General features: G+C 38.6%; 1 protein-coding gene across 2 annotated transcripts; it reads left to right on the top strand.

Annotated features, from left to right (window-relative positions):
- Positions 1-18: 18 nt before the first annotated feature.
- LOC126697625 (7-deoxyloganetic acid glucosyltransferase-like) lies at positions 19-10522 on the top strand. 2 transcript variants are annotated; one of them, XM_050394697.1, is made up of 2 exons: positions 19-675; positions 9382-10522. In XM_050394697.1, the coding sequence occupies exons 1-2, from the start codon at positions 111-113 to the stop codon at positions 10377-10379; spliced, it is 1563 nt and encodes a 520-aa protein (XP_050250654.1). In that variant the 5' UTR covers positions 19-110; the 3' UTR covers positions 10380-10522. The 2 variants fall into 2 exon arrangements, with proteins under 2 accessions (XP_050250654.1, XP_050250655.1); XM_050394698.1 differs by having other exon boundaries at positions 23-675; positions 9433-10522.
- The last annotated feature ends 3756 nt before the right edge of the window (positions 10523-14278 follow it).

Genomic DNA, 14278 nt, shown 5'->3' with positions numbered 1-14278 from the left:
AATTGAAATCATTATCTTTACCACCATCCCAAAAAACAAATTAAGATACTGCCAAAAATGCAGATATTTAAGAGTTGAGAGAGAGCAATATCAAATAAGCGAGAAAAGAGATGATACCAAGTAGATCGGGCGTCTTAGCAATTAGCACCCTAGATCGAGCTCACATGGAACCAGAATCGAAAGCTCCACATGTTCTCATCTTTCCACTTCCAGCACAAGGACATGTAAACTCCATGCTCAATCTAGCTCAGCTTCTTTCACTTGCTGGCCTCAACATCACCTTTCTCAACACCGATCACAACCACAATCGCCTTGTCCTTCACACCAATATTCTACACCGTTTTGCATGCTTTCCTGGATTCCAATTCAAGACCATCCCAGATGGCCTTCCAGTTGATTACCCACGAGCTGGTGACCATTTCATGGAAGTGTTTGATTCCATTAAATTGGTAACTGAGCCATTATTTAAAGAAATGATGTCTTCTGGTCAGTTAAATTCAGCTACTGGACAGTCGGTGACTTGTATCATAGCAGATGGTAGCTTGAGCTTTCCTATTGATGTTGGCAATGAGCTTGGTATTCCGGTCATTCATTTCCGTACAATCAGTGCTTGCTCCTTCTGGGCTTATTTTTGTATTCAAGATATGATAGAAGCTGGCGAACTTCCCATCAGAGGTAATCTTTCTCACTCTGGCCAAATTCGTATTTGCATTCTTGTTCACATAAATTTTTGTAAAATCTTTTTCATAATTATTGAAATGAATATTAGTGTTATTGGTGTATAAAAAACATTATGTTATTAATAATTTCATAAAAAATATAATATTATTGGACAACGACGGACAACCAGCTCTTTTATTTGTCATGAGCTACCCGTCTACAGAGTGTTAATTAAGGAGATGGTCATGGTCCAACCCAAAAAAATATAAATAAAATAAAATTGATGAGCTACGTCACTGCGTACATCAGCGGTACTGCATATACACAATAAGCAGACGATTGGACTGGTAAAATATCATTTTAAAATTCAAAATAAAATTAGCCTTGCGCATATGTCAAAGATTACGAAACTCCTTGACTTATATATACTCGAACCCTTTTGTTTGTTTTTTTTTTTTTTTCTAAACTAGAATTTTTTCGTATGAGTTATTGATTTTATACATATTGACATTCTTAAACACTAACATGCAAAAGATAACCAGAAAATAAAAAGAAAACTCATATATATATATATATATATATATTGGTAAATAACGGATTTCATTAAAAGTTAACCAGGAATAGTTTCACAACCATTGCGACATAGCCTATTATGATACAGACCCATTGAATCAAAAATCAAAAAGGGGTTTACAACAGCCGGGGGGGGGGGGGGGGGGGGGGGGCAAAACGTGAACCACCATCAGAGGAAGAGGCTCCCAACTTAGCTAGAGCATCAGCGCAGAAGTTCGCCTCTCTGTAGCAATGAGACACCTTAGCCTGAGGCAACTGCAGCAGAAGATCCCTGCAATCATCAACAAGTCCAGAGAAGTCCCCGTTAGACCTGTTGTTACAAGAAATAAGGGAAATTGCTGCTACTGCATCAAGCTCCACTTCAACCGCTTGGGCTTGTATATCAACACACAAAGCCAGCCCCTCACGCAAGCCCCATAACTCAGCTGCAAGACTAGAATTTACAACAATCTTTTTTGCAAAACCAGCAACCCACTGACCATCCCGATCTCTAACAAGTCCACCACACCCAGCGAGTCCATTTGCACTGGTGACAGACCCATCAGTGTTGAGCTTATACCACCCCTCGGCAGGTTTATTCCATCCTATCTCCTTCAACCCCATATCTTTCTTTCCAGGCTGACTGTCCACACAATAGATGAATTCTTGCACCTGCATTTCAACCTGCTTCACTAGGTTCGGATTACAAGCACGGTTTTTTGAAGGCTTTATGATTCCTTTGGATCCATAGGTTCCATAATCCAAGTAGAAAAAACTGGGATCAGTCATAATTCTTACCCACTGCACAGCTAGCGCTTTTGGCATTTAAATGAAGCCATCGGTCCAGCTCAAAGGAAAAGGAATCCCTGAGTTCAGGGGGGCATCCCGCCAGGCCCCAGAAATTTTTGGCTATGGGGCATTCCCTTAACACATGCAAAATGCTTTCTCTATCTTCAGAACAAGAATCACATCCACCAAGCTCAGTAATACCTCTATCACTAAGGACACTCTTCACGGGGAGACTCTGATGTAGGCACTTCCATAAAAACACTTGGATTTTTGGAAGGGTTCGCACCTTCCATATCCATTTCCCCTTAAAATCAGGTGAGCCCTCATCACCCACAGCCAACAGGTAGGCATTCTTTGGGTCAAAACAGCCATTTAGAGTAGAAGTCCAACTTCTTTGATCTTCTCTGTTCGAGAATCTACGAAGGGGAATGGATAGGATTTCATGCTTGATATCCCGAGGCAAATCAAAGGACAGACACCTTAAATCCCAACTTCCATCTACAATAATCTCTAACCAAAAGGTTTTCCTCCCCTCTAGTAAGGGGACCTTCAATCAAGGATCTCAAACAACCTGAGTTAAGCCACTTATTGTGCCAACAGGTCAGCATGCTATTACTACCAATACTCCACTTAGAGCCCAAATCACAAATGGTCTCTCCCTTCTTGATAGCAGTCCAGACCCGAGAATGAGCCCCTTTCCTGCGAGCTCCCGGGGACTGATACTTTTTGCGCAATACTTCTACCCAGCCAGCATCTCTACAGTGATGCATCCTCCAAGACAACTTCGCTGCTAACGTCAGATTTCTTCCCTTGGCTTCTTGAAGGCCCAAACCACCTTTAGCTTTAGGTTTAGTGACTTTCTTCCAATTAATCATATGCATTTTCTTAACTGAATCATTTGATCCCCATACAAAGTTTCTATTGATTCTATCCAGGCTATTTAAAACTCTGGAAGGGATTATGCACCCTTGCATCACATAAGAGGGGATAGTCAAAATAACAGCCTGAGACAAAACAACTCTACCTGCCATCGACAGCATGCTAGCCTTCCAACCCTGCAGCTTGGATTGAACTCTCTCAATGACAAAGTTAAAATCTTGAGAAGAAGCACCTTGATGCTTAAGGGGAAAGCCAAGATACTTGCCAAGGTTAGGGGTAGACCTTATACCAAGCACCTCACACATCTCACTGCGATGCTCAGGGCTAACATTCGGAGAGAAGTAAACCTTGGACTTTGGAAGACTAACCTTCTGCCCAGATAACTCACAGAAGGTATCCAAGGCTTCCTTAATATTACAGCAGTTCTTCATGTCAGCTTTAGCAAAAAGAAGCAAGTCGTCAGCGAAAAATAGATGAGAGAATTCCGAACCATTCCTCGAAGCTCTTATAGGATCCCAAAGCTTAGCACTACATTTCTCCAAAATAAGATACCCCAGCAACTCCATGCACATAATGAACAAATAGGGAGACAAAGGGTCCCCCTGTCTAATTCCTCTAAAGGGCAAAAAAGGCTCAAGCTTCCCCCCATTGTAAAGCATTGAGATGGAAGACGTTAAGACACAGCTCATAATAAGCTTGATGATATGTGGAGGAATATTATAGAGCTTCAACATATCTCGGATAAAATTCCATTCCAGCCTATCATAGGCTTTTTCCAAGTCTAATTTAATTGCCATGAATCCTGTCTGTCCTTTCTTTAAACTCATAATGTGGATAAGTTCTTGAGCTATGATCATATTATCAATCCCCATTCTCCCCGGAACAAAAGCAGTTTGGAGAGGGGAGATGAGATTAGGGAGATGAGGCCTCAATCTCTTAACAATCATTTTTGTAACAACCTTATAGATAGTGTTGCACAAACTGATGGGTCTAAAGGAACCCAAACTATCCGCTCCAGGGCATTTCGAAATGAGGGTAATAAGAGTTTCATTTAAGTGCTCGAGCATGGTACCGCTGCAAAAAATTCTCTTAACTTCATCAATTACAGAACTCCCCACAATAGTCCAGTACGCTTGAAAGAAACCAGCGTGCAAACCGTCAAGTCTAGGAGCCTTAAAAGGCTTCAAACTCCAAAGACCTTCCTTAACTTCTTGTATAGAAATATCCCTTGACACTTGTTCGCTCGCCTCTGGTGACAACCGGTTACTCCAAGAGAGAATATCCCACGTCCCCCTAGGAGCGCTGACAACACTGGATTTAAAAAGATCCTAAAACCCAGTTCTGATAAGGGCAGCAACCTCCTCTTCATTGTGATACCAGATATCCTGACTATCTTTTAAACGCACAATTCTATTCCGTTTCCTCCTGATCAACGCCGAGGTGTGAAAGAATTTTGTATTTCTATCCCCTTGTATGAGCTAGTTATACCTAGATTTGAAAGACCAAAACTCTTCCTCCTGCTGTAAAACATCAAAATACTCCTTCCTCAACTGATTTTCAATCTCCAAGAGGTTCTCACTTGGTCTATTTGCAATGCTAGTTTGAATGCCCTCAACCTAGCTTCCACCCTATTCTTTCTGTGAAAAAGGTTGCCGAAAACATCCTTATTCCAGATTCTAGCATCATCCGTGAATTTCTTTATATTATATTTCAGAATCCTATCATCTTCCCATGCATCACTCACTACTTTAGGGAAAAGGGGGTGGGACATCCACATAGGTTGGAATTTGAATGGCCTGGTAAACCTAATCATAGGGGAATTATCACATTTCAACAAAACAGGACAATGGTCCGAATGAGTGCGAGCGAGGTGGTGGATTCAGGATACAGATCATTCCAGGCAGTGTTTGCGAACCCCCTATCCAGTCTTTCTTGAATAAAAATCCCAATATCTCGCTTATTTACCCAGGTGTATTTAGGACCATGAAACCCTAAATCAACCATACCACAAGCATCCAGACACTCTTTGAACAATTGAACATGCCTCGGATTAAGGGGATTTCCCCCAATTTTGTCATGGCTAGATAAAAGATCGTTATAATCACCTAACATGAGCCAGGGTAAATTGTGAAGCGATGCAACATTAGCTAAATTTCCCCACAGCAACTTTCTCTCCTTAAACCTAGGGCTAGCATAAATTGAAGTAAGCAACCAAGAAAGGTTCGAGGTACATACCTTAACCACAACATGAATTTCCTGTTCTGTCTTTGCTAGTTGAATGACCTCCACAGAGTCAGAGTTCCACAAAAGCTAGAGACCTCCTGAGTACCCAATAGTATCAGCATGTATTGCCCCATCAAATGGGAATTTATCAGTAATTTGCTTTGCCCTCTCCCCACCAACTCGGGTATCCGTGACAATCACCAATGCAGGAGAATGTGCATTAACCAGATCAGTAAGAACACTCTGAAAACGAGGGTTTAAAGCCCCTCGACAGTTCCACAAAAGTATATTCATTGGATTGGATTGAGTGGGGTAAGGTCCAGTCTCATTGGGACTTAAGGCTCCTATCTTGCTCAATGCCTTCCATCCCATCTCCCTCAGGATTTTCCTGGGAAACTCCTCCCCTTCCCCTAAGATTATTGCATGCTCTAGTATCCCTAGTGGGTATTCCCTTGAGCTTATCAGCAGATTGAGTGGTGGAAGTGGGGCAACCACTTGCAGAAGAATCTTGTTCCTCAAATTTCCCTTGCAACCCACAGCAACTATCCCGACGTTCACAGTTCTCCTTTCCACGGTTTCGTCCGAGCAGTTTGAGGCTTTCAAGCTTAGCTCCAGAGAGAGAGGCGATAGCGCTCTCCACTCGAATATCTTGGCTTCTGCTTCCATTGGCCTGTCCGAGGGGAAGACCCACCAAGGCTTTGTCCACTCCATCCATGTCGGATCGCTTAGTGGGAGCATCCCTGTCTTTTTGCTTACCAGAGTCAAAGGAAAAATATGGCTCCAAGCTTCCATCTCGGCTTGATCGAACCACCCCCATATCATTGTTGGGCTTGCTTTTATTTGATTCATCATCCCCTCTGATAATGCCATTACTTTCCCCTGCCGAAAAATTGCCCACTGGTGCTTGCTTCCGTCTTCCATGAGGACTAGCCAAATTTTTTCCTTTCCCACTTGATTTTCGCACAGCAGAAGCACTCAGCGAGTTCACGCCTTTAGATGGGCCACTCTCTCTAAACTTGATGCCAGTAGAGTTGGGATGTGACCCAACCCCTACGACGAAGGAGAGAGAATTAGCCAAATACTGACTGGAGGGGATGGTATGAGTAGACTCAACGGCTATATTTGCCGTGTCTTGTGAGCAAAATCCACTCTTTTCCAAGGCAATATTGGAGAGGTCTTGTCTACCTTTTTTCTCGTTTCCTTCAAAAGATCCGCGATGGGACTTAAAGTCATTTCTGGAAGCTTGGTGATTGGCTCGAGGCACATGGCCTTCCCTACTCCCTTTTGCATTTGCATCCGAACCGTGGGTTGTCACATTAGCAGGGAAACGAGGCTTACTTGTTTTGGGCCCAGCCTTTCTTCTAGTGACCAACATCCACGGTCCAAATTCCTCACGCACCTCTTCAATTGGCTTGTCCATCACTCGGGATTCGGGCCCACTAGTCCCACTATCTTCCCCTCCATTTGGACCATTTTCTTCCTCCTGTCTCTGCTCAGGGCTGCTTGCCCGGACCGTGTAAGGGCAAGCTTCTTGCCGGTGACTAGCACGACCACATGAAAAGCATAAAGAGCTTATACCTTCATATTGGATTTCTTGAACCACCCCTTCTAAAAGGATTCTTCTTACCAATGGCTTATTAAGGTAAACTTGGATACAAATCCTGGCATATCTTCCTCTCGTCTCCGAAGCCATATTGGCATCAATCCTTAAGACTAGTCCGATAGAATTACCAATCTCTTTAAGGACGGGAAGCTCATAATATTCAAATGGAAGTTCAGGTAGGCGAGCCAAACTGCAACCAGGTTGCAAACAGCCAATGAAGGTTTAAAGTTTGGTTCCCACATCTCATAGTTAGGTAATGACCCCCAACAAACCAAGGTCTCCCCCTAAGCACCCTATCATAATCCTCAACAAGGCCAAATCGAATAAAAAAAAAGTCCTTCCCCAGGTCTACACAGTCTAACCTGCCCGCTGGTTTCCATATGCTTATCACCCTGGAGTGTAGAAAATGGAAGCCCACTGATCTCCCATAGACCTTCACAATAAGTGCATGAGCCCATTTAGCTCTAATGTGACTTCTAGTCTCCGGTTGGAGATTAACCGCTATCAGACCCTTGTTCAATTCATCCATGTCCACAGCAGGCACACTACTCTCCATGCTTGCTGCTTCTAAGTTGAAAGCTTGCATAAACGCTCCTAGAATTTCACCCAGCAATTTATTCTTGAACGAAATCGGGGGTGTAAACGCAGTGGAATCCGTAGACTCCTTGACTTTTTTGGTACTCCGTTGGAGTTCAGCATCTTCTTCTCTTGACCGCTCACGCTCAGGCCTCTCTCTCTCACACTCCATGATTGTCTAACTCATATATGTATTTGATCCTATCGAGAAATCAATTCATGATAGTTCTTTTTGTTAAAGACAAGCAGAGAAAGTATATAATACAACTGGAACTACAAGTCGTTTTATCATTGTATATGTAAATCTGTTTGTCATATTAGCTGTATTTTATAGTTGCATAGTTACAGTTTTAGGGGACAGATGTCAATCTTTTATTTGATCCTTATAGTTTGGCCATTTATTAGTTTGGTTAGTTAGACTTTCCCACCTCTCTGCTATAGCATCAATATACAGAGCTGATGTCGTCTAATTTTGTAACAGAAATTATAGTGTAGCTAAGGTTGTCGTTCCACCGAGATAAGGAAAATAAGAACACGTCAAAAGCACCAATAATATATATAAAAAATATGATTGAAACTTAGGAAAAATAAAGTATGGTAAAATTCAATAATTAAAATCACTAGAGTGTTAGGGTTTGTCCACCAATATTGTTAAGCATCCACTACCTATCCAATTTATTACACAATCGGGTAAGTACTCATAAATTATCTGATTGGAAGATTTAGAAATAAGCTTTATTGATAAAACTCTCTTTGGTTGATTATATTCATCAATTTTTCCAACAATTTAGTCTAGAAAATAAGAACTTTGCTAGAAAAACTTGAGAACATTGCATATCCTAAAGGCAATTCTATGACAAAAGTAATAGATAACAAAATTACCACGTTTTACTAGAGAGATTATAAAACTCTATTCTAACAATAAGAAGATTCAAGAATAGACTTATGAAAGAATTAGAAATCAAATATTAATCTAATAAAACAATTATAAAAAGAGAACAATTGGTTTCAATAATCAAAACGTGAAAAATATGCTTGGATTGAATAGTAGACAACTTACAACGGGCTTCATCCCTAACCCTAACTTAGGTTCTTAAGCTTCTATAGAAAATAAAAACTCTTAAAAATTGATGAAAAATAAGATTTCTCAGCAGCTAAAAATGTGGCTGCTCTTGTATCCCTTTAATATTTATAACATTCAAAACCCTAAAACACATACTTCCCAAAAAGGAAAATATAAAATGTCATTCCCGTTTTTCAACAGTGAGTCAACTTCCAGATCGATTTTGGCCTTTCATACAGCAGATTCTGAAATTTTGGTAAACTACAAAGTTTTAGATCTTTAAGTCCTCTTTCCGTGGCCGCAAGAATCAAGTCAATCCGATATTAAAGTAAAAAGATATGGCCAAAATACCAAAACTGATCAGAATATTTCCATGCCAGGATTTTTTCCATCTTTGGCTCAAACGAATTTCTCTCTTTCCTTTTATGTTTCCACACATCTTTGTCTCGCTAAATTCTTCAAAAGTCACTTCTCAATTGATCTTCACCCTTGCATTCTCTTGGCTTCATGTCTGCATGTTTAACTTATTAGTTTAAATTTCCTACAAGAGAAAAATACACGTAATGAGTATATTTTAGAGAAAACTTGCAAACTTCATATTTATGTGTGAGTGTGGGAATAAACACAAAATACATGTGATAATGCCTACCAAAACTAAGATAATATTGTACTTCTAAGCTATTATCAATAGCATTGTAATCTTATCAATCTAATAAAAAACTATCTTTCTTCACAAACTCTCTATAAACTCCATTGTTGATCTTCGAGTTTCATAGTATATTCAATATCCTTCTTTTAAGTCGTCATTCCTTCATTTCTTGGTGTTGTTGCTATCACAGATGATCACTTGTTTGCACAAAACAATTATATATATATATATATATATATATTTGTTTATTTATTTATTTATTTTAACATAGCTATAATTATCTCAGTTTGAAAGTATAAATAATTCTATGATAGTTTTATTATTTTTTTATGAATTATAAATATTAGTGAAATTTGTTACTAACATTTGATTTGTTTCTCAACAAAGAAACGTTTATGTCAAATTTGTTACTAATGAGAAGTATGGTAATCACTCTAGAAAATGAAGACATGGATTGCTTAATAAGAAGTGTGCCAGGCATGGAAAATTTTCTTCGAATCCGAGACTTACCTAGTTTTTGCCGAGCAAGCAACCTAACAGACTCGAATCTCCAATACGTTAAAAATATGACTAGGCAATCCCCTCGAGCCCATGCGCTTATACTCAACACATTTGAAGATTTAGAAGGACCTATACTCTCTTACATACGCACAAAATGTCCCAAAACTTACACTATTGGACCCCTCCATGCAATTCTTAAATCTAAACTTGAATCCAAAACGACATTGTTGCCATATCGGTCTCCAAATAGCCTCTTCGAAGTGGACAAAAGTTGCATGGTGTGGCTCGATGCTCAACCTTTGAAATCTGTAATCTATGTAAGCTTTGGAAGCATTACAGTCATGGCAAAGGAAGAACTCATGGAGTTTTGGTATGGTTTGGTTAATAGCAAGAAACGCTTTTTATGGGCTATAAGGCCTGACTTGGTGACCCAAAAAGATGGCGAAGGTCAAATTCCACATGAACTTGTTGAAGGGACAAAGGATCGAGGGTATATGGTGGGTTGGGTTCCACAAGAGGAGGTTTTGGCCCACAAGGCCGTAGGTGGGTTTTTGACTCATAGTGGATGGAACTCTACCTTAGAGAGCATAGTGGCTGGGGTGCCCATGATTTGTTGGCCTTACTTTGCTGATCAACAAGTAAATAGTAGGTTTGTGAGTGAGGTCTGGAAGTTGGGAATGGACATGAAGGATGTGTGTGATAGAGTTATAGTAGAAAAAATGGTGAATTATCTAATGGAGGAGAGGACAGATATTTTCATGAAATCAACTGCTGAGAAGGCTAGGTTGGCCAAAGAAAGTGTGACTAATGGTGGGCTTTCTTACTGTAATTTGGACCATTTGATTAAGGATATATGGTTAATGAGCATGACTACAACCAAATAGTATGTACTATCATTTCTCGAGTTGTTATTGTTTAGAATTCTAGTACCAGGTGGTTTTCCCTTGTAATTGCAAATTAAGAAAGATGATACTATTCAAATTTTTATGGTAATAAATGTGGTGACAATGTTTTTTCTTTTTCATAATTAATGACCTAGTTTATTGTAATTAATGTATCATAAAAATGGTGTCACTAATGAATCCATGTAAAGGTTAAGTTAGTCTTTTTAAAAAAAAAAAAAAAATATTAGTCTAAAACATTTTCACCACTTTTCATTTTAGTTTTCTAAGTTTGAACTCTGTCATTTTCAATCCTCCTCAATTTAGTCATCCGTTAACATTTCATCAATTCTTGTCGTTAACCTGCCCTTAATTTAATATTTAATTTAATTTTTATTTTATTATTTATTTCTTAATTTTAAAAACATTGATTAAAAAAAAACCGGAAATTAAAATAACAAACAACTCGTCGTTCCCCATAACAAGAATAGAAACCCCACCCGCCCATTGCCTAACCCATTGATAACTGAGACTAAAGAGGGAGAAAGAGAGAAATTAAGAGAGATCTGGGTTAAGGAAAAAAGAAAAAAGAAAAAGGTGTGCTAAGGGGAGGGTAGTATTTATAAAAAGTAAGCAGGCTAGAATTTGGAAAGTGGAAAGTGCAAGCTGCAACTGCATCAGGGATTTGGGTCTAAAACCACGGAATTAGCCATAGCTCATAGACCATGGCGATGGCCGCTTCCAATCCCAACAAGTCAATCGCCAAAGCTGACAAACTATACTACTTTTGTATCTCTTTTTCTTGATGATTATGATTGGTGATTCTCAGTGCTAGTTTTTTCTCAATTATTCTCAAACATTTTCTTATACTATTATTATATAATCAGAACAAAACTAAGTCTTACCAGGTGGAGTGCCAATTGGAAATCTGCTACTCAGTTATCAATGGGTTAAGCTAAGGGTGGGTGGGGTTTCTTTTCGTGTTCTTCAGATGGGGAGGGACGAGTTGTCTGCTATTTTAATTTCTAGATTTTTTTTAATTAAGAAATAAATAATAAAATAAATATTAAAGTAATGGCAAGTTAATGGCAAAAATAGATGGAATGTTAACGGAAAATTGAATCGAGGAGGATTGAAACTTAAAGGACTGAAATGACAAAATGCAAATTTAGAGGACTAAAATGAAAAGTAGAGAAACTTAGAAGGTGAGTTTTGCATTTTGGCCAAAAATTTATTTTTATCTTTTTATATATATGATAGAATTTTAACCTATGATATTCGCTCCATATGATTTCAAAAAATAAAAAATCAACTTATGGAATCTAATCCGTAATGATTTCTCTTTATCATCAAACTTAGGTACTAATTCGGTTTTTAATGTAGGCGGTGCTAAAACCTTAGATCTCATATTCAACACTAAAAAGATTTTACTAATTGAATTAACTAGAACCCACCAATAAGTTCGTCCAATTATTGCCACAACTTACACGAAAATAAATTATCCCTAACGTTACACCTCATGACATTAATTAATAATAAGTCATAATCATTAATGACATGTTCCTTTTTAGCATGCATACTTGCATAAAAATGATTACTGCAACTGTGCAAAAATCATGGTTGTCAAAATCATGATCTGGATTGTAGGATCACACGATTTTACGATCCCATCTCACCAAAACGTTTAGAATTACACTAGAATCATATAGGATCGTATGGGATCTTACCAATTCTACCGATCCTACCAAAACATCAGTTTTTAGGTTTTTTTATTTTTTATTTTTTATTTTTATGGGTTAAATTTTTGGTTTTGATGAATCTTTAAGGGTTTTTTTTTTTTTTTTTTTTTTTTTTTTTTTTTTTTTTTTTTTCTATATTGTGATGGTATGACTTTATATTTTTTATTTATAAAATTATGTTAACCTAAAAAAATGTTTTCTAGTTCTAGTTCACTTGTAATCAAAATGGAGGAATGCTTCATCATTTCTAAATGAAAAAATTAATATTGGCTTTGCTACATTTCAAGCTATAATGTTGTTAAATTTGTTTGATCAATATACTAATTTGTTATATAATATTACTAAAAAAAAATTATATATAATTTTATTAGTAAGTTTGTATTTGTATATTGATTGATTGATTTTTTTTAGCATGCTCTGTAATTGTTGCTGGGTAGAATAACTTGAATAGTTGAGTGTAAAGTATCTTGATCTCTTCTGTAGCTCTAGTATACTAATATATAATGTCTACTAATAGGCCAAGAATGTATTGAGCCTTTTGGTAACTTAATCAATTAATTAGCCAAGTGAAATTAATTAGATTCAATTTCATGCAAGTGAAAAAGTTTTTGTTTGAAGCTATGTGGATTAGAGAGGAAAGATGTAGAGAGATTGTGGAAGGGGCGTGGGATTTGGGTAGGGTGGAGGCAATGGAGGGAATCATGAGCAAAATTAAGCGCTGTCAAGATCAATTACAGAGGTGGAATTGGATGGAGTTTAGGAATGTAAACTATCTTTTGAAACAAAAAAAAGGAGAGGCTACAGCAATTGGAAATGTGGGACAGCCTACATGGAAAAGTAGAGGAAATTAAGAAGGTGAGAAAGGAGATTAATGAAATTCAAGTAAGGGAGGAAATAATGTGGAATTAGAGGTCTAGAGCTCTTTGGCTAAAATGGGGAGATAGAAACACAAAGTTTTTTCATGCAATGGCAAGCCAAAGACGAAGGAAAAATCAGATTGTGGGGTTGCGAAACTCTAGGGGCGTGTGGCAAGAAGATAAGGAGAGTATTGAAAGAATCATCTTGGACTACTTTGACTCCATATAGAAGTCAAACCAGCCAACCAGGTTTGATACTAGTCTAAATTCAATTACAACTCGGGTTACCCCTAATATGAACGAGGTGCTGATCGCGAAGTTTAAGGCCGAGGAAGTTTAGGGTGCTCTTAAGCAAATGCATCCAACAAAAGCCCTCGGACCGGACGGTATGTCACCAATCTTCTTTAAACACTATTGGGATATTGTGGGGCCTGAGTTGGTAAACTGTGTGCTAACTACTTTCAATTCGGGTAGGATGCAGAATGAAATCAACGAAACATATATATGCCTTATCCCAAAGGTGAAATCCCCCCAAAAAATTACTGAATACAGGCCGATTAGTCTTTGCAATGTTATCTACAAACTAATCTCAAAAATTCATGCAAACAGACTGAAAAAAGTTCTTGCAACAGTGATTGATGATTCTCAAAGTGCTTTTGTCCCAGGAAGGCTCATTACTGACAACGTCATGGTAGCTTTTGAAACCATGCATTGCATTGATCAAAGGAAGAAAGGGAAGGAGGCATTAATGGCTATAAAGCTCGACATGAGCAAGGCCTATGACAGGGTCGAATGGTTGTACTTGGAGGCAATGATGAGAAAGATGGGGCTTCATGAGAAGTGGATTTCCTTAATAATGATGTGCATAAGCACAGTGTCCTATTCAGTGTTGATCAACGGGGAGCCAAAAGGAAAGATAACCCCATCAAGGGGGCTTCGCCAAGGCGATCCAATATCCCCCTACTTGTTTCTGCTATGTGCGGAAGGCCTATCGGCCATGCTAAAAAAGGAGGAAAGGGAAGGGGATTGTAGCTAGTAGGGGATTGCAGCCAGTAGGGGAGCCCCAAGTATTTCCCACTTGTTGTTTGCTGATGATAGTATCATATTTTGCAGAGTTACAGCTGATGAATGCAATAGGGTAGTCAAAGTACTTGAAGACTATGAAGCGGATTCAGGGCAAAAACTTAATAAGGATAAGACCTCCTTCTACTTCAATAAAAATACAAGTAGGGAGACTAAGGAGTATGTTAAGGAGAAATTTGGGGCGAGAATTGTTCAGCACCATGAAAAGTATTTGGAGCTGCCA

This window comes from Quercus robur, chromosome 8 (assembly GCF_932294415.1).
Source record: "Quercus robur chromosome 8, dhQueRobu3.1, whole genome shotgun sequence".
NCBI lineage: Eukaryota > Viridiplantae > Streptophyta > Magnoliopsida > Fagales > Fagaceae > Quercus > Quercus robur.
The sequence above is the reverse complement of the archived record's forward strand: the minus strand, read 5'-3'. Positions and strand labels throughout refer to the sequence as shown.

Excerpts from the sequence above, each read along its gene's own strand:
- LOC126697625 (XM_050394697.1), top strand. The coding sequence starts at position 111 with ATGATACCAAGTAGATCGGGCGTCTTAGCAATTAGCACCCTAGATCGA. Across the intron at positions 676-9,381 it reads TGGCGAACTTCCCATCAGAG|AAACGTTTATGTCAAATTTG; the intron begins GTAATCTTTCTC and ends TTCTCAACAAAG.